At 38.1% G+C, this 23,948-nt stretch overlaps 1 protein-coding gene across 1 annotated transcript; it reads left to right on the forward strand.

Annotated features, from left to right (window-relative positions):
* The first annotated feature begins 3,062 nt into the window (after positions 1–3,062).
* Positions 3,063–23,720, forward strand: LOC108682899 (structural maintenance of chromosomes protein 1A). The gene is made up of 19 exons (XM_018172153.2): positions 3,063–3,091; positions 4,406–4,524; positions 8,651–8,871; positions 9,468–9,616; positions 11,871–12,039; positions 12,983–13,195; positions 13,676–13,898; positions 14,342–14,492; positions 14,706–14,841; positions 15,573–15,784; positions 16,091–16,423; positions 16,661–17,524; positions 18,299–18,428; positions 18,768–18,920; positions 19,317–19,511; positions 20,168–20,346; positions 20,775–20,952; positions 21,161–21,250; positions 22,140–23,720. The coding sequence occupies exons 2-19, from the start codon at positions 4,407–4,409 to the stop codon at positions 22,149–22,151; spliced, it is 3,726 nt and encodes a 1,241-aa protein (XP_018027642.1). The 5' UTR covers positions 3,063–3,091; position 4,406; the 3' UTR covers positions 22,152–23,720.
* Positions 23,721–23,948: the final 228 nt, after the last annotated feature.

Below are 23,948 nucleotides of genomic sequence, written 5' to 3' on the forward strand. Positions count from 1 at the left end.
CTTAATTAAGCCCGGTCCACACGCTCAGTTTTACACAACAATTTGTCTGCGCAGTTCAGATCGTTGCAAATAAAACGTTGCGTGTTGACGGGAAAACTGCGCAGTTTTGAAGCCGGCGGGAAGCATGGGCCTATTTCTTCAGTGTCGACACTTCTATTCTTTTCTATTCTAAGACTGCACAGTTGCAGCGATATCTGAGCTACAGAGCATAGATTTCGATGAACTGCGCAGACAAGTCGAAACGTGTAGACGGTAGCACCGTTTTCCGATTCAAGTTGTTCTCAGTTTCAATGATTCTGGGGACAATGGCGGACCATCGGTAATGTTCTCGGGAATTTATTGCTCTATACGAAAGTTTTTCTTGCATTTGGCGAGTAAAATCCTAGGACTATAGTAACAGGGTAAAATGGGAGACATATGAGAGCTTAGTAGAAAAAATAAAAGAAATCGATGAAAGCGCAAACAGAGAAACAGCTGTTAAAAATTAATAATTTAAGGAGTATTTACCGTAAATAATTGGAAAAAAATTAATAAAGCGATCCCATATGGAGCTGGAGAAGATGACATCTATAAGCCATCGTCTATTGATTCCTCGTATTTCCTAAACGATCCAATCTTTTTTTTAACAAGGCGTGCCAATCTTTTTTTAACACACTTTTTTAACAAAATTGCCCAAAATACTGCCTCTTCCATGGCGAGATCACGCAAAGCTGAGCAAACTACACAGATAAGTCGGTACCGTGTGGACGCGCTAAAAATTCCAGCGATTTCATTCCGACTTAAAACTGCGCAGACAAATCGTTGTGTAAAACTGAGCGTGTGGACCGACCTTTACATTTAGTGTTTACATTTTATTTTAAGACGTTCAAGTGAACGTGACACAGGCACGTGATGAGTGTAGTTACAGAGGCACGTGATGAGTGTAGTTACAGAGGCACGTGATGAGTGTAGTTACAGAGGCACGTGATGAGTGTAGTTACAGAGGCACGTGATGTTGAGTTTACAGTACACGTTGCAGGAGCAGGAATGATTCTTTGATTGCCGATGTGAGGTCACTGCGAAAGAGAACTACGTTAATTAGCGACACCATTTGATGAGTGAGCAAGTTATCACGTGAGCTTAAGGCAAGGCAAATCGATTAACAAAAAACCTTTAATTTTCTCTAGATTTACATATTATGCTACACTGCACTCGGCACAACTAAAGACAAGATCTATCCTAAAGGCACGGTTTCTAAGTTAGTGAACTTACCAGGAAGTGTTAGCGACACAGCGGCAGGAAAAAGATTGGGCTCTAAGCGTGGGGGAAGCTAGAGAGAGAGAGGGGCTTAGCAGAAGTGCAATGTTGCCTGTCAACGGAAACTAAATAGAACAAATATGATCCATAAAATCATTAATATACAAACACAATTATTTATGTAGCGATATCCGTTACATTCTTCCTCTTCGCAGGGATACCGGCCGATGTTGACCACTCGACCGTTCCTCCTTATCCAGTGGGCATTCTTGTCCCCCGACTGCTCGGACTGTTGTCGCTTGGCCTTCAGCTCTTTAAACAGCCTGTCTTCTTCTTTCCTCTCCTGGGGTGTCAGGTCCCTTTGCAGAGTAAGAGTCATACACAATTTAGCGTCCGTCTGGTCTTTGGCTGGTTTCTCCTTCCTTGCTCTGTGGTAGGCCTTCAACACTTTATCCCTTATTGTTTCGGATGAGAAGGTGAGGCGTACTGGACGATGCTTCTGCTCCTCTGGTTTGGCTGCCTCTGTAAACTTGCCCATGCGACGGTGTTCTAACGGCCTGTGGTCAACTTTAACCTCCTTCAGCAGTTCGTTGATATGTTCTTTTTCTTCTCTCAGTCTGGCCTCCCTGTCCTTGGTTTTGCTTTCTGGAAGATGAAACAACATCAAATTATGCTTTCTTTTCTTTCTCTCTTCAAGTTCTGTTATGTGCTCTTTGGCTCTTGATTCTAATATGCCCAATATTTCCTCCAGCTTCTCCTCAGTTAGTTGTTCATGAACTTCTTTTTTGGTTATTTTTTTTAAGTGCTCTTTGGCTCTTGATTCTAATATGCCCAATATTTCCTCCAGCTTCTCCTCAGTTAGTTGTTCATGAACTTCTTTCTTGACTATTTCTTCGACTGTGTCTATCATTTTCTGGGTGAATTTTCCTTCATGTACATCAGTGATCTTCCTGTCTACCAGCGCTAGATGCTCAGTTAGTTTATCAACCTGCCTCTGAATTTCAGTCATTCCATTGAGAAATTTGGTTGCTACTTTGTTGCATTGCTTGCTACAGTACCAATGTAGACGGGGACAATCCCTTTTACTATCCTTCAGGATGTTTTCGTATTCTTCATCTTCAATTTTTTCGCACGAGGTGTGGTACCATTGCTCACAGATTTCGCATTTCAGCGCCTTGTCTTGTTCAGTTACGATTTCCGCACAAATTCCGCAATCTTTCGCCTTTTCAGCCGCCCCCCGCGCGGTCCGTCCGGGTTCCGTACCCCATACCCATGCGGCTGAGCAGGACAATTTTTGAGGCTTTTGGCCGAGTTGGGCTGAGGCCGTTCCCCTCCTAGTTGATGTCATATTTTCATTCAAATTGGCGATGGAAAGCTAGGAAAGGTGTCACTCACCGTTAATAGCTAGATTTTTTATTAGTTAGTTCGACGTATACGATACAGCAACTTTTCTGCGTTGGGAATTCAGCATTCGGACGAACACGTACTTTGGATTTGACGTCATCTTGGTTGCCGTCGATCGCTCGCCTCACCAACAAGTCTTCAAAAAGCTTACAATTCAATTAAAAATACTCAATTCCGCTTAGATTTATGGATATTGGCTTCTTAGGTCCATAAATAGTCCACTTCAAGGGGGTTTACTTTACTTAAGACTAGAAAATACTGAAAGCAACTTGACAAGTTAAAGAGCGACTCACGCACGTCAATCTACAACCGTAGCCAGAAGCAGACTCGTCGTAGCAACCGATTCCTAACCTAGCAGCAGTCAGCGATCCAGCAGTGCATCACTGCAGCAGCGCAGCTACGGGGAAAAGTCAATAAATTTATTTTTGAGTTAATAAGTTGAATCTGCAACCATGCCAGTTATGTAATCAACATCTAATTTCTCGCAAGTTATCTATGGCTTCATTTTTGATTACTCTTAAGGCCCTGATTGAAAGCCGAGAGGCTTCCAACAGGCTCGGCTCTTCCCTAAGCGTTTCTTCACTAATTAGGATAGACTTTACTCCACTCGCAAATGAGATGGCGATATGGATTTTTCCATACTTACCCAGCTATTTATTTATAAGCGTCGACCAGTAACAAAAAATATGCGAACTTTGTATTAAAAGAGTTTTAATGAGAGGAAATTTCGAGAAACTTTGAATATTACTGTTCATCAAGTCTGCGACTTTTACACTTTTTTCGAGATATAAACGGGTTGTAATTTTCATTGTCAATTGAATGGTATATTCGGCATTCCTTGATCAGCTTCCTTGCTATAGATATTTTCTATAAAAAAATATTTATGATCGAGTCTGCTAATACGCGGAGGGAAAATCCCGCATACTAGCTGCTCAAATGGACCGGTCGGACAAAAGCGCGTGGGCGTTAGCGTGGGTTACAGCGTGGGCCAGCCCGGCCCTGAACCTGCCCTATACCAGCTCTCCCTTTAGCCACGTTTTATTGCCTCAATTCGTAACCAATAATTATGAAATTTAATACATGGTTTCATATGCTTATTGCGCAGTCGCGACGATTTTTTTTATAATTTTAACTCATCTCCTTTGCAAATAAAACGATAAAACGGGTGCAAACGGGCAAATTCCGTCACGTAGCCACGTTTTATTCCCTCAATTCGTAATCAATAATTATGAAATTTAATATATGGTTTCACATGCTTATTGCGCAGTCGCGACGATTTTTTTATAATTTTAACTCATCTACTTTGCAAATAAAACGGTCAAACGGGTGCAAACGGGCAAATTTCGTCCCGTAGCCACGTTTTATTCCCTCAATTCGTAACCAATTATTATGAAATTTAATATATGCTTTCACATGCTTATTGCGCAGTAGCGACGATTTTTTTTTTAAATTTTAACTCATCTACTTTGCAAATAAAGCGGTAAAACGTGTGCAAACGGGCAAATTCCGTCACGTAGCCACGTTTTATTCCCTCAATTCGTAACCAATAATTATGAAATTTAATATATGCTTTCACATGCTTATTGCGCAGTCGCGACGATTTTAGTTATATTTTTATACCCTCCCGCTTTCAATTGGAATAGCAAATATGATTTTTCTCCTCCAGTCAAACGCTCTGCTTGGGCAGTTACGAGCACCGTTCGTGTTTCGTGAACATTACCATTTAGATTTTATCTGATTCCCTCAGTGTACGGCGCGCACTTCAAATGTCAGTCAAGTCAATATTGAAGTACATTGAAGTTGAAAATTTCAAATCGTACCGAGGGTTTTATACAATTGGTCCCTTGAAATCATTCACCGCGGTTATCGGCCCCAATGGATCAGGTGATTTTCTATTGTCAATTCGTGACTGTTGAATATTTTTTAGTAAAATATTCATTAGCTACGCGATTAACGCAATATATAGGTTGCAGTATACAAGTGTTTAGTCGCAATGCTTTCAAATTATGATATTAGTTAGCCAGCTTTGCCTATTAGGCTAGGTATTACTGAATTGACGGGGGTCGGGGGAGACCCGGGAAATTGACAGGCATAGTGGCAAACCAGAGATTTTTTAGAATCAGTTCATTTTTAATTTCCTCATTTACCCCAGGATTCTTATGTATGATAACTCTCGTATCCAAGATACTTTACTGATCTACTTTTAGGACTCAAAAATGAACTTGAGGAAGAGTCTAAAAAAACTCTCTGCTTTGCCACTATGTTAAATGACAGGGCAGAGACAGAGAGTCAGGCTGTCAGGGACCAAAGTGGTGGGTGCAATTATACAACTATTACTATGAATTCTGAAAAATTCAGGCTTTCAGAGGAAGCCACAACACCAGTGGCAGATGGCAGTGGATGACACAAAAAGGTAGACTTTAGATTAAGTGCATCCAAAAAAAGTTTTTTTTTCTAATTATATGTTTTTTTGGATGTACATTAAGAATCTGAAATCCGTTTTTGGCGGTTGGCATCGGAAATTTTTAATGGAACCTGTTCCTAAGTCCTAACTGGACGAGTGGACGGTGCATAGTGGCAAAGCAGAGAGTTTTTTAGACTCTCCCTCAAGTTCATTTTTGAGTCCTATAAGTAGACCAGTAAAGTATCATGCATAGTGGCAAAGCAGAGAGTTTTTTAGACTCTCCCTCAAGTTCATTTTTGAGTCCTATAAGTAGACCAGTAAAGTATCCTGGATACCAGCATTATCATACTTAAGAAATTGGTTCAAATCTTGAGTAAATGAGGAAATTAAAAATGAACTGATTCTAAAAAAGCTTTGGTTTGCCACTATGGGACGGTGGACCTAACCTGCAATGTTTTTGTTGATCGGCTAGGTTTTTTCTATGTTTGGAGTCCGTCCGGCAGCCGTAAAAACCTTGCCAATATGTTTTTTCTATGTTTGGAGAGTGGAGTCTGTCCGGCGGCCGGAAAAACCTAGCCAATCAACAAAAACCTTGCAGGTTAGGTCCAGTTAGGAACAGGTTCCATTAAAAATTTCTGACGCCGACTGCCAAAAACAGATTTCAGATTCTTAATCAATCTACGCCCCAAAATACATATTAAAAAAACACCATTTTTTTGGATGCACTTGATCTAAAGTGTTACCCACAAAAATGCTCTGGCTTGTGTCTGTACAGGATTGGAATTTTCCAACTTGTAGGTATCTGAAATCTTGTGTCTCCAATGAGGCAAATTTTTAATACAATTAGAATCTTGCGGCCCAATCGTGCACCTTTGTTAACAATTAGATAGGAGGTAATTCATTTGGCAGAAATCTCACATGTCCGGAAATGCAAGTCACTTGCCAAATTTCTTTCATACAAAATAATTGAAACCCAGGGTGCAGAAGGTGGAAGCAGTGTCGCCAATATAGGCTATGGGTTTTTAAGCCCAAAGCGTCGCCAGCCATTTTCAAGATGCGTCGCCTGGTAATTTTTAATGAAAAGCCATTTATGCTGAGTAATGAAAAACTATTTACAAGCCATGAACTTATTTACAAGGTTGCATGCATGTGTGACCCCAAATAACTAATTTTACCCTAAAAGCAGTCTGATTGTACAGCAAGTGTCAACTGAATATGTAATGATGCAGTCTGACCGCTCTGATGTGACTGCAACTACATTTTGTTTACATTTTTTTAGCGGGACCTCATCGCAACTGATTTCCGGACAAGCTTTATTGCATCCTGATCCATCCAACGTTCCGGAAACCTTACTTTTTTCTAAATAGTTGGCCGAAGACTGACAAATATATTGAATGCAAGAATTTCAATCTAAATGTGTCGGCATGATCTTCTGTAGGCGAAAATTTTGCTACTGAAGTGTTGCCAAAGATCTTGCAATATTCATCCACTCTCTGCACAGTGACTTGAAACAAGAGATATTTGTAGAAATTGTTCCAAATTGCTAATATATAATCATATCTATCCTGAATTTTTTAATTTGATCCAATATTTTAGATATGCTAGGGAGATGGTGGCATTGTAAATGCCTTCTAAATGACCCTCAGACCCTGTACCTATGTTATTGAGAAGCTCGGTGGTGAAAAATAAGAGTATAGAGCCACTGCACTGCAATAGGATCTGGCCCACCGCTCGCTACAAAATGAGTGGCTGGCAGCAGCAGCGTGCTTCAACAGGGGTAAGACAACCGCACGCTCTAATACGGGCTGGCAGAAGCGCAGGCCGCAGCATGCTCGTCCCAATGCAACAGAAGGCCGTCCCAATGGGACGGCCTGGACGAGTGCATTAAAGCACTGCAGCATGCAAAAAAATGGCTTTAAATAGTCTGATATCCTAAACAAATGCCCCCCAACCTGCTCCTCATGTTAGTATTAGCAGTGGAGCATTCCCACCGTCCTGATGGATCTATATGATCATCAAATTCCTAGAATTCTGCCATGGCTGGAAACATGGTGTAAGCAAGAGATATTTTTTTGTTGGCTCCTCCTATTCCTGGCATGAATGTGGAAAATACCTACCTTTCCAGCTGCAAGTAGACTTTTCCTGCTTTTTTTTAACTGCAAGATCCCACTTGATAAATTACCTCCTATCTAATTGTTAACAGAACTGCAGAATTGGGCTGCAAGAGCCCGAGGGCAAGCTGCCAGTGTATTGAAAATTTGTCACTGGAGCTGCAAGATTTTAGTAATGAGTATAAAAATGTTAATCCTGCCTCATTCATGAGACAGTTGCACTGGTTGCATTCATTTACCTAATCATGAAAAGTATACATGAATGATCACTGTACACTGAGATCACTGTATACATTACATGAATTCACCAAGTATACATGAGAAGAAATATATACCACTTCTATGCTTACAATTGAAATCCCTTACAAACCTCCTTTATGCTGCATTTTTTGTGCTCAATAATTGTGCTCCATGTATTTTGATTCTAAATTACAGGGATTTTAGGCAATTCAATGCCCATATTTTCAGGATAAATTTTATAAAATTATTCGAAGTAATTCAGGGATACAATTCTTTATCACCATACCCTGTACCTTACCATGCAGGGATGCAATACAAATACACTAATACAATTTTTAGACAAGTGACCAGGTAACTCAGATTTGTCAGCTATTAAAATATTCTATTCTTCCCAATTGATATTAATGTCTGTTTAGTGACAAATATTCTGGTTATGCTATAATCAATTAATAGTTTATAAATTCTTTTTTTTTTTGGTTGAAGTTTAGAAGACTGACAGTTCTATTGGCTTTGTTTTTAAGGTTTTTTGCCCCCAATGAATAAATTGGGTGATTAACTGATGCCTAGCAAACTCTCATATTCTGAACAAACACATTGCTAATATTTCCAAGAAAAATTTGCCAAAAAATGTATTAGGTTTTTTTAGCATATTTAGACCCACCAAAATATTGTGCAGGTCAAAGTCTGTTTAAATGTTGATCTGTTTTGTCTTCTATTGCAATGTTTTGATGTGGATTTAAAGTGGACAGTTTATGACTAAGGTCTTGGAAGTATTTAGATAAAGATATTATTACAGTGAGATGTTGCTGCCATGAATCTTATGTTTGCAAAGCCTGTGTTGAGCTTTGCTCTAAATCTTGACTACATGAAGATTCATTGGCAGCCATTGAGTGACATTGTAGTTTTTTAATGATGTTGAAACTTGTCTACATTGTCTAGATTTAAATGTCACTCATTTAATTGAGTTGTTTGAATACACATAATTAATAAAAAACATTTGGAGCAGTGAGTCAGAATAATTAGGAGTCTATAATTAGTCAAAATCTATTTGTCTTGGTCAGAATAATGTCATATTGGCATTTGAAAATAAACTTTTCATGTAAGTAATAAAATCTGCAGCCACTTCTCTCATGAAGAATTTTGAATATGATGTTCACCTAAATTGTTGTATTGTGGTGACATAATAACCAATTATTCCTTGTTGTTTACAAAATAAACATTTGTATTTAATTAATAAAGCAATATTTATTGCCAGGTAAATCAAACTTCATGGATGCCATCTCCTTTGTGATGGGGGAGCGAACATCCAGCCTGCGAGTGAAAAGACTGAGTGATCTCATCCATGGAGCATCCATAGGCCAGCCTATCAGCCGCTCTGCTCAAGTTACGGCCGTTTTTGAGTTGGAAGGTTTTGGAGAAAAGAGATTTACAAGAACAGTTCAAGGATCTTCATCAGATCACAAAATTGATAACAGGGTAATTTTATATGTCAAGAGTGACGTAATAATTGATAAGATACTGGATCTTTTAGATAATTGGTCATTTAATGCATTGTTAAAATGCTAAAAGGCTGCCATTAGATTCTAAACCATGTCCTAAAGTTTAATCACATATGTACATGTTCATGCAACATAAACAAATTAATCTTTTATTTTTATTATTACATATACTACTAGTTTGTGTATTCATTGCCTAGACTTGTGCCCAGTTGAAAAGCTTAACTAATTTTCAGGACATGATTTTAATTAATTGCAAGCACTAGAGATTTTGTTGGGTTAAACTTTTGAATTTCTAATTTAAATGTTCAAACTAAAGATGAGGTTACTGTGAGAACTTATCAAAAAATTTTACAGTAGCCTAATGCTTTAGTCTAAAGGCCTTGTTCCTTTGTAAATAGACGTATTTTTGCCATGCCCTGGAAATTACTGATATTTTGAGTCCTGTTAAACTCGCATTTATTTTCATATTGTGTCAATCTGATTTATTTTATTTTTATTTATTTTATTATTTATTAAATTAATCTGATTTATTTTATATTCTTGCATTTATTAATATATTGAAATGTGTTGCAGATTGTCAACAGCCAACAGTACATGAAGGAACTCGAGCAGCTTGGCATCAATGTCAAGGGCAAAAATTTCCTGGTGTTTCAGGGGGCTGTTGAATCAATTGCTATGAAGAATCCTAAGGAAAGAACTCTTTTATTTGAGGAGCTCAGCGGGTCAGTGTGTGTTTCTTTAGCAGACTCCAGGGTATTGTTCTCTCTTTAATCTAGTTTGTTCTCTCTTTAATCTACATAGTTTGTTCTCTCTTTAAGCTAGTTGGTTCTCTCTTTAATCTAGTTTCATCTCTTTAATCTAGTTTGTTCTCTTTAATCTAGTTAGTTCTCTCTTTAATCTAGTTAGTTCTCTCTTTAATCTAGTATGTTTTCTCCTTAATCTAGTTTGTTCTCTCTTTAATTTGGTTTGTTCTCTCTTTAATTTGGTTTGTTCTCTCTTTAATCTAGTTGGTTTTCTCTTTAATGTAGTTTATTCTCTCTTTAATCTAGTTTGTTCTCTCTTTAATCTAGTTTGTTCTCTCTTTAATCTAGTTTGTTCTCTCCTTAATCTAGTTTCCACAGATAAGAAATTTCCTTGTCATATAGTACCAAAGCAAAATAAAAATTCAATATTTTTAACCCAGCTGCTCATGCTTGTATCATGAGCATTTGCGTTCCATGCATTTTCTGATTGATGAGATGATACTAAAAGCTTTGTCCTGATTTGTGATGTAAAGCTAAGAAATTTTTATACATCAGCAGAAATCTTGGATCGCACCAAATGATAGGTCCCAAATAAAATAAGAGCTCTACAATTTCTTAGATTCTCTTCAATGTGACGTAAGCATACCATTTTTATAGTGAAATTTAAAAATATGTTTTCTAGAATATTTAGGAATGTCATTTGGTCAGTTTTTAATATGTAAAGTATCCTACTATTTACCTTGATATTAGTAATGTACATGAGCTAGACAAAGTCAGTCCACACTCTTCCAACCAGCTAACTACCTCTCCAACCCATGCCATTAGCAAATAATTGTAATTGTTAGGTGCTATTGTTTGAAGTGTATCAAGTATGATATGTTATGAGAGGTAGGCTAAATAGCAAAATTATTCTCACAGCCATACATTGCTAATTATTTGGTAGTCAAATGTTGCTAGATAGAATCTGCCTAACTTGTCTATTAATTATCAAGTGTTTACCTTTTTAATCCATAATCTGCTCATTCATACCGTCTTAATCTACCTTGTATTATAATGGAATGTCATTCTGTCAGAATTCCATTATGGAATGCTCTGTATCATTACATTGCGTACTCCTTTTTAGCGCATTTCTCATTTATGAAAAAAATGCACTATTGTGCTCGCCATGTCCGTCTTTCTGTCCGTCAGTCTGTCTGTCCGTCCGTGACTTCATGTTTTTGTCGACAAAAAAATGCGCTCTCTGTCACTCACTGCAGTGAGTACTGAGTTATATTTTTTCCTATTTGGCTCATTATCTTCCATAATAAGTGATAAAGTGTTTAATCAGGGGACACAATTGTTTCCCCAAGTCACAACCATATTCCAAGACAGTTTCTTCCCTTGCCTCTTTACCTTTACCAAACAAATCTTAGCCTGTTGAATAAGAGCTGAATATGTTGAGAAATTGTAAGGATCTATTGCGTCAAAGCTTATCTTATGTTACTGCTCAGAGATTGTCTATGGTAATTAATTGCATTCATCACTGTTATAGTGTGTGATGAAGAGAAAGATTATCCCATCCTCAAATTACAGGGTCCGCCATATTTATGGCAACGTATGTTTTTTTGTTATTTCTCAATGAAACAAACTGGTGCATCGTTTTTTTATTGAATAAGAGCTGAATATGTTGAGAAATTGTAAGGATCTATTGCGTCAAAGCTTATCTTATGTTACTGCTCAGAGATTGTCTATGGTAATTAATAGTTTCTCCTCAACTTCTCCCTTGGGTTTTTGACCAATTGTTTTGTTCGGACACTTCCTTTCCTTCCTTGATCAGGTTGATTGCATGTTTCACCAGTTTCCTTGAAATTTTTTACCACCTTCCACACAGTTTCACGACGAATTTAGAGCTTTTTTTGCAATGACTGAATTACTCTCGTCCTTTTCATGAAGGGTTACTGGTATTGCATTTCTATCTACTGCCCTTAGTAATAGTAAATTTAGACACCTTAGACTTCTGCAATATAAAATAGATTAATTAATAGATGATATTAAGCTTCATTATGAAAGAAAAGTCTCCTAGAAATCAATTTATTTTATATAGCAAACATCCGTTGCCATAAATATGGCGGACCCTGTATCTCTTAACAGTACATAAATGTATAATATTACTCATTTATGAGTAAATGCATGTATTTGCTTGAATTTTCTAGCATGTAATACACGTGTTATTTTTATCATTTTCTCACGCCAGATCTGGTGCTCTGAAGGAAGAATATGACCGCCTGAAGGAGGAGATGCTCAAGGCTGAGGAAGAAACTCAGTGCACTTACCAGAAGAAGAAAGGTGTTGCTGCTGAGCGCAAGGAAGCTAAGATGGAGAGAGAGGAGGCTGATCGATATCAGAGACTCAAGGATGAATTGGTAATATGGCATGTCATCTGTGAGGGGGACTGAATTATCTGCAAGAGAATCCGCAATATGTGGTTCTTTGTAAATCGACATTATTTTACTCTAATTGTTTGATTTTATGTATAAATGAATGTGATGTAAAGGGGAAGTATGTCAAGGCAATAAAATTTCTTTGATTTATCATACGTTTGAAAATATTTTACGAAATTTTACTGCAGATAATGCAGAACTAGTATCTGAAGTACTGAAAGTGATGGATGCTATAATGGATAGGAATTAGGACTTTTGATTATGGGTTCTTGTGAAAAACTCTTTGGCTGGGGAAATTTAGCTGCTATGGTACAGGTGGTTGCTTTTAAGAATGGGTTAGTATGCTTTTTGTTCCTGAGGATCAGAGTTTTGAAAAAACCATACATTTGATGATGGTTACACCGCCCCCACAGCAACCCCAAACCACCTGGTTATTTGATACCTTCATTTTGTGTTTGGGTGTCTATTTTAAAGATCATTGATGACATGGAAACGGAATATACAGAGGGTAATAGAGACCGGTGCAAAAATCGATCAGAAAAAACCGAGCTGTTCACTTTTCACAGTGACATATCTTGAAATTGTGGATAGTAATCCAACATACTTGCATGAAATGAGCCATTTCTATTAGTTGATATTCAAATAAAACTGTTTTCTGTGAATCACTTTTTAACTGTGGTGACGCGCAGTGTCCTCAGGAATAGGACCTCTTGTTGGAAACTCATTGCTACCTTGTATGGCATGTTGGGCTTCCCCAACACATTTATTGATATCTCGCGTAAATATGTTCTAATAAGTCATTAAAATAAATTGAAAGATTCCTTTTTATTCACAAAATATTTAGTTTGCAATATACTATTCATAAGGATGCCATTGCATTCACTTCCCCCAGTGGGATGAGTCTGATAACAATTTATTGTTTCAGGTTGAGAAGCAGATTGAGCTTCAACTCTTTCGCCTGTACCACAATGAGAGAGACATGGCTGAATACGAGAAAGAAATCAAACGTAAACAAGCAGATCTTGAGAAGATTGAGAAGCGCAAGGAGAAGGCTGAAGAAGTTCTGAAAGACAAAAAGAAAGAATTCACTCGTGTTAGCAAAGAGATGAGTAAACTCGAACAAGAAATCAGAGAAATGGTGAGTAACGAGACCTATTTATGTGTACTGTGGTGTTATTTTGATGTGATAATAATGTTATCTCTATTTGCTTCTTTCATATAAATATTGTTCATTTTCTATTAATGCCCTAAATTATTCAAATTTGAAAATTTGGTCAGACTTTGGTTTTGAAGGATAAATATTCATGTGTGTTTATTATTCTGGGCGGCGAAGTCGGAATCCTTGCCAAAACCGTCAGGTTTATGAATGTTAACAGACACTAAGCAAATAAATTGTTGAATGTTTGTTAGTTGTGGGCGAACGAAAATAATCTATTGCTGTTCGTCTTCACCTGAAAAATAGATGAGTTTTAATATTAAATAATATAATATATATATTTTGAATTTGTGTTATAAAAATAGATAAAATGTTCAATCAATATTAAATAATATAAAATATATATTTTGAATTTTTGATAAAAAAATAGGTTAAAATTTTCAACATGGACTGTGTTGACAGGACAGTGAAGTGAACAAGAAGCGGCCAACGTTCATCAAGGCCAAGGAGCGCGTGACGCACATGCAGAAGAAGGTAGACACGGCGCGCAAGAGTCTGGCTCAGGCCATCAAGGCCTACAACGCTCACATGGACGATATTCGTGAGCTGGAGAACGAGCTGCAGGAGGTCGAGAAGAAGAAGGCTGAGTTTGAAGACCAAGTCACTGCTGACTCCATGAGCCAAGGTGAGGTACATGACACGGCTCTGGCGCCGTGTTTTTCTGGAATTGTTTGCGGCTTTGAAATGAGCTGAAGTTTGTTCATAGTTTCAGCAGAGCTAATATATGTATTCTGATTTGTGTGCTATCTGTTTATCCAGAACATTTTTGAATGACCGTTAATTGGCCGCGTGCAAATAAGAGCATGTATTTTTTTGTATCTTTCATGTTTTTAATTTTAGCTGCTCAGGTGCCAGCAATCCTCAGGCTTCGGGACTATTTTTTTTTAAACTTTCACCTGCTCAGGTGCCAGCAATCCTCAGGCTTCGGGACTATTTTTAAACATTCACCTGCTCAGGTGCCAGCAATCCTCAGGCTTCGGGACTATTTTTAAACATTCACCTGCTCAAGTGCCAGCAATCCTCAGGCTTTGGGNCGGGACTAGTTCTAACCTTTATGTATGATGGCAGGTCGCAGTGTTCAGCTGGACGACGCGCACGTGAAGGAATATCACCGCCTGAAGAACGTGGCTGCGCGCAAGTCTGCCCAGTATATGCAGGAGGTCGACTCTATCAACAGAGAGCAGAAGTCTGACCAGGACAGGCTGGACAACGCTCACAGGTACAGTTTAGCGTGTCCCGGACCCAAACACGTTACCTTCTTATTCATTCATATTCACGACCAATGATGAGTAAACTACAAGCACATTTGTTCATGGCAAATTCTCGATAAACTTCAAAATATACTTACTGAATTATACAACCTACCTTCGCGTGATTTCCTTGTTACTTTAAATCAATCGTTAAAATAAAGAACGTGATCCCTGCTGTTCAGGAGAACCAGTGAAATTGAGAACAAACTGCGGTCCAAAGGCCATGAACTTGAGGAAGCACAGAAACGAGAAGAAAAGCTTGAAGAGCACATCAAGCAGAGCGAGGCGAGCCTTGAGGAGCAAAAGCGACTTCGACAGGTCAGAAAAACAGAATTATTGGTCTTCTTTGTGTAGTTTTACAGATGCCTCAAACGGTATATAGCACATCTGATGTAAAAAGACGCCGCGAATACCCTCGAAAATAATTAATTGTCTTATTGGTTATGGTTCAAGTCTAATGTTCCTCTCAACATGGTGTGCACTTGTGCTTGCAGTGTGAAGCTGGTGTGATCTGGTTTTGCAAAGTACTTTGAACTTTACTGTTTATTGTGTGAGACAGCCGTGTTGGGAAGTGAATTAACCTATTTAAACTGATTTTTCTTTTGAGAAATATTAATTAAATTTTCAGAGACTGTGTTGTTGTCATTGATGCCTCCTAAAGAATTTCTGAAAAAAAAAAATATGATAAATGCTGCTGCATATACATGTATGTGCTCTGACTGTTGGCCTGTTCGAAAAATTATCTTGCCTGTGGCTCAATAGTCGATTCACGCCGATGATACCTTTCACAAAACTAAAGTTTTCAATTCAAGCACACTCCAAAACTTGACATGTTGACTTATTATAATTTTCTCCTACGTTGTCCTGTGCAACTATCGTGTTGGGTATATTTTCTTAAAGGATTTTATCATTTGAATGTGATAACAAAGACTCTCCATTGAAAGTTCAGAGTATTTCAGAGAAAGCTGTTGCCTCTCTAAACTTTCTGTTAGCTTATTACTGCGCATTTGTTTCCACTGACACTTTGCTGTCAATTTCTGTGTTCTCAGGAGCTGCAAGGAGACGTCGGCAGCTCCAAGGAGCGGATCAGCAAGCTGCACGAGAAGCTGGACAGCATCGTGGAGCAGCTGGGCGACGCTCGTGTGGACAAACACGAGGACAGCCGCCGCAAGAAGAGACAGGAGATCGTCGAGAACTTCAAGCAGCTCTACTCGGGGGTGTACGACCGCATGATCAACATGTGTCAGCCCATACATAAGAGGTACGAAAGAAGTTAAGAAAGAACGGTCAGAGTTATGACTTGAATCTTGAGCGATAATTAGCTGCAAGGATACAATTTTTGATGCGAGGATAATTGGCTAGAGAGAATTACATTTTATACCTGATATAGTAGCTTTACATTAGTACAACCATTTGCCAAAAGGCGCCTCGCATTATTAATTGTAATTCTTTGGTATAATTTTATGGATATTATTTAATCATTTCAATTGGTAAGGGTTATTCACTAATAGCTGTAGCATTTTTTTAAACATTAATTTATTTACTATGGATGCTAATATACTTGCAGGTACAACGTTGCTATCACTAAAGTGCTCGGCAAGTACATGGAAGCTATCGTAGTGGACACGGAGAAGACAGCTCGCCAGTGCGTGCAGTACCTCAAGGATCAGATGCTGGACCCTGAGACGTTCCTGCCTCTTGATTACATCCAAGCCAAGCCACTGAAGGAGCGTCTCAGGAACATCAGTGAGCCCAGGAACGTCAAGCTTCTCTATGACGTCCTCCAGTACGACCCGCCGGAGATCAAGCGAGCTGTACTCTTTGCCACCAACAACGCCCTGGTCTGTGAGACGCCCGACGACGCTTCAAAAGTTGCTTATGAGATGGAAGAGGGCCACAGGTCAGTATTTTCTATCTATATTATGACGAATTTGTGACGAATGCCTTATGAATTTTTGGCAAATTTTCATTGAGGGATGGGGAAGATACTTGTTAGCACCATCTCGTAGTCTCTAAGATATTGTTCCGCTTAAATTCGTTGGTTGTGAAATTTGTGATTTGATCTTTACTGATAAATTTCTCTTCAGTGGTTTTCTGCGTGAGTTTTACTCATGAAAAGTAATTAATTTTGCAATAGATATGATGCAGTGGCACTGGATGGCACCTTCTTCTTCAAGTCTGGCATCATCTCTGGTGGCAGTTTAGATCTCGCGAGGAAGGCCAAGCGTTGGGACGAGAAGCATCTTTCCAACCTCAAGCAGGAGAAAGAAAAACTCTCTGAGGAGTTACGTGAAGCAATGAAAAATTCACGTAAGGAGAGCGAACTTAATACCGTCGAGTCTCAAATTCGTGGTATCGAAACCAGACTAAAATATGCCAAATCGGACAAGGAACAAACAGAGAAGCAGATAATTGCCTTTCAGCGAGAGGTAGACCGTCTCAAGGCAGAGCTAGAGACTTTCCAGCCGCAACTCAACGAGATAGAAAAGATCATGGCCGAGCGAGAGACAACCATCAGTGATAAGAAGGAGAAAATGAACTCGGTAGAAGACGTAGTTTTCGCTGAATTTTGTAAGACGATCGGAGTAGACGACATTCGGCAGTATGAAGACCAAGAGCTCCGCGCTCAAACTGAGCGCGCCAACAAACGCTTGGAGTTTGAAAAGCAACGCAACAGAGTCCTGAACCAACTGGAGTTTGAACGCAGCCGTGACACGCAAAGCAACGTGGCTAAATGGGAACGAGCTGTTCAAGACGATGAAGATTCTTTGGAACAGGCAAAGCAGGCTGAGCAGAAACAGATGTCAGAAATAGATAAAGCCATGCGCGATCTCGACAAAAAAAGATCTGAAAAACTCGCCAAGAAGAGCGAGTGTGACGAGATGGATGACGAGATCGGCAAAGCTAGGCGTGAAGTGGGTGTTATTACCAAGGATATTCAAGCTGTCCATAAACAAATAAATGCCATTGAACATAAGATGAATCAGAAGAAAGCTGACAGGTGAGAGCATTAAATAGTATTTCTCATTTAAAAAAGTCAGAATTGTGGCCAAACCGTTTGATATATTTCATCATATTATACATTTTGCAAGTCATTCTATTTCTAATGTTAAATTCACATCGCTTTGTGTGAATTGCTTATGATCATATGGTAGCAATTTATCCTACTGTGAAATGTTATAATTGTGTTTGATTTAAGGTGGCACCTTCATCTAAGAAGATATAATCTCTCCTTAACTTGAACACTTTCTAATATTTTCAATGTATGAGGCTTTTTTCACAAGAATCTAAATGTTTTTAGCGGCTCATACGAATTGAAAACTATGAACTTCATTGGGCAATATTTGATGAAAAGAATGAACGGTTATCTTTTTTTTTTGTGCAGACACTCGATCTTGAAGCAGTTTAGTGGCTCATACAAATTTAGAAACTATGCACTTCATTGGGCAATATTTGATGATTATAATTGTGTTTGATTTAAGGTGGCACCTTCATCTAAGAAGATATAATCTCTCCAAAACTTGAACACTTTCTAATATTTTCAATGTATGAGGCATTTTCCACAAAAATTCAAATGTTTTTAGTGGCTCATACAAATTTGGAAACTATGAACTTCATTGGGCAATATTTGATGAAAAGAATATGAACTGTTATTTTTTTCCGCGCAGACACTCGATCTTGAAGCAGTTTAGTGGCTCATACAAATTTAGAAACTATGCACTTCATTGGGCAATATTTGATGAAAAGAATGAACTGTTATCTTTTTTCCATGCAGACACTCGATCTTGAAGCAGTGTAAGATGGAAGACACGCTGCTGCCCATGACACGCGGCCAAATGGACGATATCGAGAACGAAGGACACGATGGCTCCTCTCTCGACTACTCGTCCGGCATGAACACTCAGGTATTGCAAGTTTTCTCATCCCTTATTGCCGTGTCATATGTATAACAAATACTTGATTGTTACTGTTCAGGCCATCTTATTAAATCAGGTAAGAGCAAATCTCAGAACTCTCGAGTATAAGTACATGGTTTTAAGAGCAAATCTCATAACTTCTGTAAGTACATGGTTTTAAAATCATCTAAGAACGGATTGTACGTCTTGGTTGCCTTGCCATATAAGAACAACCGGATTCTTAGTTCCCATCTTGATCGTATTATGTTGGACGAGGCATCAAATTATTGAAACTTCTTTACCTAATATCTATTCATATTTATTCATTGCTATTTCTTTGTGATCCAGATTATGTACGAGAAAGAAGCCCGCATTCAGCTGGACTACTCACAACTGTCGGACGCCCACAAGGAGCTTGAAGATGCTGAGGACGTACGCAAGCAAGACAGCAAGCTGAGCAAACACATCACTGATCTCTTCAATACCGTCCATAAGATTCAGGTGAGTCAGGGAACCTTAAAACTGAGTCAGAAGTATTAAGTTTGAAGAGTATGAATTCACCGCGAATTTGAAAGGTTCCTTTGAGAATCTGCACCTATCTGATTTTTTTTGTCAGTATGCGGTAATAAATCGATTTGTTTGGATTTTTCTCTACAAATTTATGCAGTAGTGTTTGTTAGAATAAGAATTTATTGAACCTGACTGTTCTATCGAATTCTTGTCTTAAACATAGATGACCTGATGCTATATTGAAAACAATGCGTGTGCTCTAGAATTCAAGTCACAAAGTTATTATTATTTTCATTCATTATATGATGTTTAGATCGAATTATTCTATTCTATTTTGACTTTTGAGTAGAATTTAAAAGAAGTTTTCACTGAAAATTTTTTTCCCAGGCTCCCAATATGAAAGCAATGCAGAAGCTCGAGTTTGCCAGAGAAAAGCTGAAAGAAACCAACACTGAGTTCGATAACGCACGCAAACGAGCTAAAAAAGCTAAGCAGGCCTTCGAGAAGATCAAGAAGAGTCGATATGATAAATTCTCGGCCTTCTTCGAGCATGTGTCCAACGAGATAGATGGAATATATAAGGTGAGACCCATTGACGAATGTCCTTGTCAGTCAAATAAAATAGAGCCGTAGCGGATGATATTTTGTGTGATCATCAATTTGTGGTTAACCATTATGTGATTAACCAATTTTGATGTATTTAAGAGAAGTCCTAGTAATTGTTTTACCAGTAAACTTGCAAGACTGCATGAGACCTTTACTTGCTCTTGGAATTGATTGCAGTCTTTCTTCAGCTGCTTTCCTAGCCCCTTTAACACGTTGACTACGATTGCTTCATCTTGTACTATTATTTCATTTTTTGTACTGTTTTTAAACGGTTGCCACACGGTTTTTTTTCCGGACAAATTCCGTGATTTAGTTTTTCTCAATTGTGTTGGCCGGCTAAAATTTATGATAGGGGTGCTTCCTAATTAAATTTTAAATACTGCAAAAAAAAAAAAAAATAAATGGAATTTTTATAGCGGAGTTGTACTCATTCAAGTTGAAGTCTTAGTTGTACTCATTCAAGTTGAAGTCTTAGTTGTACTCTCTTACCATAAAACTTGCAAGAATTCATGAGGCTTTTACTTGCTCTTAGAATTGTTTAGAGTCTTTCTTCAGCTGCTTTCCTTAGCCTTTTCAAGAAGCTATTGTTTAATGAAACAAGCGTACTTTATTTTGTTTCATTTTCAATCCAGGCACTAGCCAAGAACCCGTCAGCCCAGGCGTTCCTGGGCCCCGAGAACCCCGAGGAGCCATATTTGGACGGCATAAACTACAACTGCGTGGCCCCAGGCAAACGGTTCCAGCCCATGAGTAATCTCAGTGGTGGCGAGAAGACCATCGCTGCTCTGGCTCTTCTTTTTGCAGTGCACAGGTAAGATTACTTGTTTTATTCTACCTCTACATTTCAAAACATTTTAATAGGTAAATCGAGATTTTAGACAATTATATACATTACCTTCATCTTAAACAATTTGATGGCGAATATGAAAGGCGCTTGTGCCCCACGTTGACACGCAATAATTATATTCTTCGGAGTGTGTCTTATGCAATAGTTACGATCGTGCGTGTTGGTTGCTTGCAGTGTTGAAACTCGTGTGAAGGTTTGCTGAATTAACTCTAGTTATCGGGGAAAATTCAGACACAAGTTCTCAATTTTTGGTTGTGAAATTGAATAGTCTGCACATGATATAAAGGGCCAAGAGACAAAAAATTTTTAACTTAATTTCTTCTTGTGAATTTGAATAATCTGTACATGACATGAATAACCAGAGACAAAAATCTTCATTTTTTAACCCAAAGTTACCAACCGGCGCCGTTCTTCGTCTTGGACGAGATCGACGCTGCGCTGGACAACACCAACATCGGCAAGGTGGCGTCGTACATCGTGCACAAGAAGAAGGGACTTCAGACCATCGTCATCTCCCTCAAGGAGGAGTTCTATCAGAACGCTGATGCCCTCGTCGGCATCTGTCCTGACGTGAGTCCTCATATGTTTCGTTGCAAAGGAAATTGTACAGTGGGACACAACGGGATATTCTACCAGATGATGGATTTCAATTTCATGTTGGTTGAATTTTATGAAAATTTTCCTTTGTTGGTTGAAGGTTTTGAATTCCAGTGTTGGTTGAAGTTTTTTTTATTTTCATGTATGTACATTGTACTGAGGTGTAATATTTTGCGTGCAGGCCGGGGAATGTTTAATCAGCAGGGTTATCGCCATCGATCTCAGCGAGCGGCCCATCGAGCGAACAGAACCTGAGGAAGCCTTCGCCAGGGTTCGTTATTTTCCTTAATAATATTTGCAGATTGATATTTATTTTATGATAGAATATTTAGTGGATTATGTTGATGACATTTGTGAAGTCATTAAACAGGAATGAGAATGTTTTAGCGTATTTTCTCATTTATGGGAAAAATGCACTATTGCGCTCGCCATGTCCGTCTGTCCGTCCATTCGTGACTTGACGTTTTCGTCGACGAGAAAATGCGCTCTCTGTCACTCACTGCAGTGAGTACTGAGTTATATTTTTTTTTAAATCGTGTGTGGAACGTTAGTGAAATAACAGATTCGTTATAACAGTTTCAATTCATGTCACCTCCACACTGATAAGAAATTGACGATACTTTGATTTTATTTTGGAGAAATAATTCAAGATTGAATGCTAGATACATGGATGGTTGCCATAACATTTGTGTCATTAATTTCTATTTGAATTATCTGCGCAAACTTTCTTATGTAATTAAAAGCAATATTGGTAGTGCGAATGAGTAAACAACATCAACATTGGGATGTTTTTAGAGGAAATGTTTACTTGAATTCACCGTGGTTTGAATTGGGTTTATGAAATAAGCAATTTTTCTTATTATGTACTCGGTTGCATTCGACGGTTTCAGCATCAGCTTAATATTTCACTTATTATTTCTCAAAAATTGGTTTGACCGTCGGCGAAGTTTTGTTGGTTTCGAATACTTAGCCGTTTCTGGATACTGAAATCCAGAATCCTAAGTATTCGGCTAAGTATTCCATATTCTGAAATACTTAACCGTTTTCATCAATGACCAGCTAGGAGGTTTTCATTGATGCTATAAATAAGCTAATATTTCTACTTTCAAGATTTTTTCTCACGTCTGTTCATCTAATTAACTTATTTTCATTGATTTCAGTTCCAGCGCTGATAGATAGTTGCTGTGTCATCACTTCACTGCTGTGACATCACTTCACTGCTGTGTCATCACTTCACTGCTGTGACATCACTTCACTGCTGTGACATCACTTCACTGCTGTGACATCACTTCACTGCTGTGTCATCACTTCACTGCTGTGACATCACTTCACTGCTGTGACATCACTTCACTGCTGTGACATCACTTCACTGCTGTGACATCACTTCACTGCTGTGTCATCACTTCACTGCTGTGGCATCACTTCACTGCTGTGGCATCACTTCTCTGCTGTGGCATCACTTCACTGGCATTATGAAGGACCTGTTTGCTACGCGAGCTGTATTTGGACGTAGCTTTCTTATATTGTTTGTAGTTTCGTCGTAGTCTTGGTAGTTGTGACTTTTTGCTAAAAATATTTTCATAATGCGTTGAAGGGAGTTTTTGCAAATTTTTGTTTTGACATGCCATGAATGTGGACTATTTTCTTGATGAGATTTGTTTGAATGACAGAAAACTAGCAGCTCTGAGAGAAGAAAATGTACCTGCTTTTATGTTAGCGATAGAACCTGGTGAAAGTCTCGCTATGTTTATCTCTTAAGTTATGGTTCTCTGCGGAGTGTATATTTGAAGCATTTAATGCATTAATATTTAAGGTTGTCTAGTTCAAATTTTTGTAAGTATAGCGCTCTGTTTATCTCTCCTGAATATTGCTCTCCTTTTCACGAACTTTTTGTATATGAAGCCTTGAACGAATTTGGCCATTTTTCAAACAAAAAAAAATTGTCCGAATTTTTGGCTTTAAAATCTACCTATTTTGATACTTTGATATTTATTTATTCAGGTAAAAGCTGATCATTAACTAGGTGATTTTTAACTGTAACTTTTTTCAATAACTCTTGCTCAAAATAATACCGAGTTTATACCCGATGTTTAATTAATGAACTTGTCAGCAGGGATAAATTTCTTACCTCATTGTAATTCTGGAACTATTGAGCTACATAAATTGATAGTGATTTCCCGTATCACTTGGTTCATTACTTCGGCTGAACATTCGGTGTCAAAATTAATGAGGAAAGTGTTTTCAAATACTGGCTCATTTTGATCACGAGGCTTTAAATCTTGTAGTTACAATGTATTTAAGTTATAATATTTAGTTTCAGAATCTGATGTTGAGTTTCAGGATCTGAATGATGTTGACAACAAATGTTGCCAACATCAAATTTCCGTTGATGAACAAATTTACGACATGTGGCGCTATACTTCTTCATTTATCTTTTAGTGAATGGAATCTTGATGTTATTTAGTGCATGGATTGCGGTATATTTATGGATTTTGTAGCTTGTCAGTATATACGTACGTTGACTTAGATTTCTTCTTGTGCTTGGACTTCAATAGTTGATGATTGAACAATTTCATGCATTATGCTGTCATTTCTTTGCAAATTTTTGGAAAAAGTTTCTTGCTAATGACAGGCTTTCTGTCATTTTATGTACATAGTTCAATGACGCTGCATGTGTGAAACATCCATTGGTTGATGCGAAGGTACATGTTTATAAATCAATATTACTACTTACTTTGAAGTTACTATGATTTTATTATCCTTTTTAATGTTATTTGATCAGAATTTTAGCAGGCGATTCGTGCTTCTCATCGCAGGGGGTGCCGATCGTTGAAGTGCCGGACGTTTTCAAATTATTTCGAAATTAATAGTTTTATATTAAATTAATAACTTTAAACTTATGCGCCTGGAAAATAACTTGGAAATAACTGTGATGGTGAATTAAAGGGAAGTCCATTTGACCATTAAGG

Source organism: Hyalella azteca, unplaced genomic scaffold (genome assembly GCF_000764305.2).
Source record: "Hyalella azteca isolate HAZT.00-mixed unplaced genomic scaffold, Hazt_2.0.2 contig13862, whole genome shotgun sequence".
Taxonomy (NCBI): Eukaryota; Metazoa; Arthropoda; class Malacostraca; order Amphipoda; family Hyalellidae; genus Hyalella; species Hyalella azteca.

Coding starts and splice junctions, on each gene's coding strand:
- LOC108682899 (XM_018172153.2), top strand. CDS start 4,407: ATGTCAGTCAAGTCAATATTGAAGTACATTGAAGTTGAAAATTTCAAA. Junction 15,785..16,090: donor TGTCAGCCCATACATAAGAG/GTACGAAAGAAG, acceptor ATATACTTGCAG/GTACAACGTTGCTATCACTA. Junction 16,424..16,660: donor GAGATGGAAGAGGGCCACAG/GTCAGTATTTTC, acceptor ATTTTGCAATAG/ATATGATGCAGTGGCACTGG.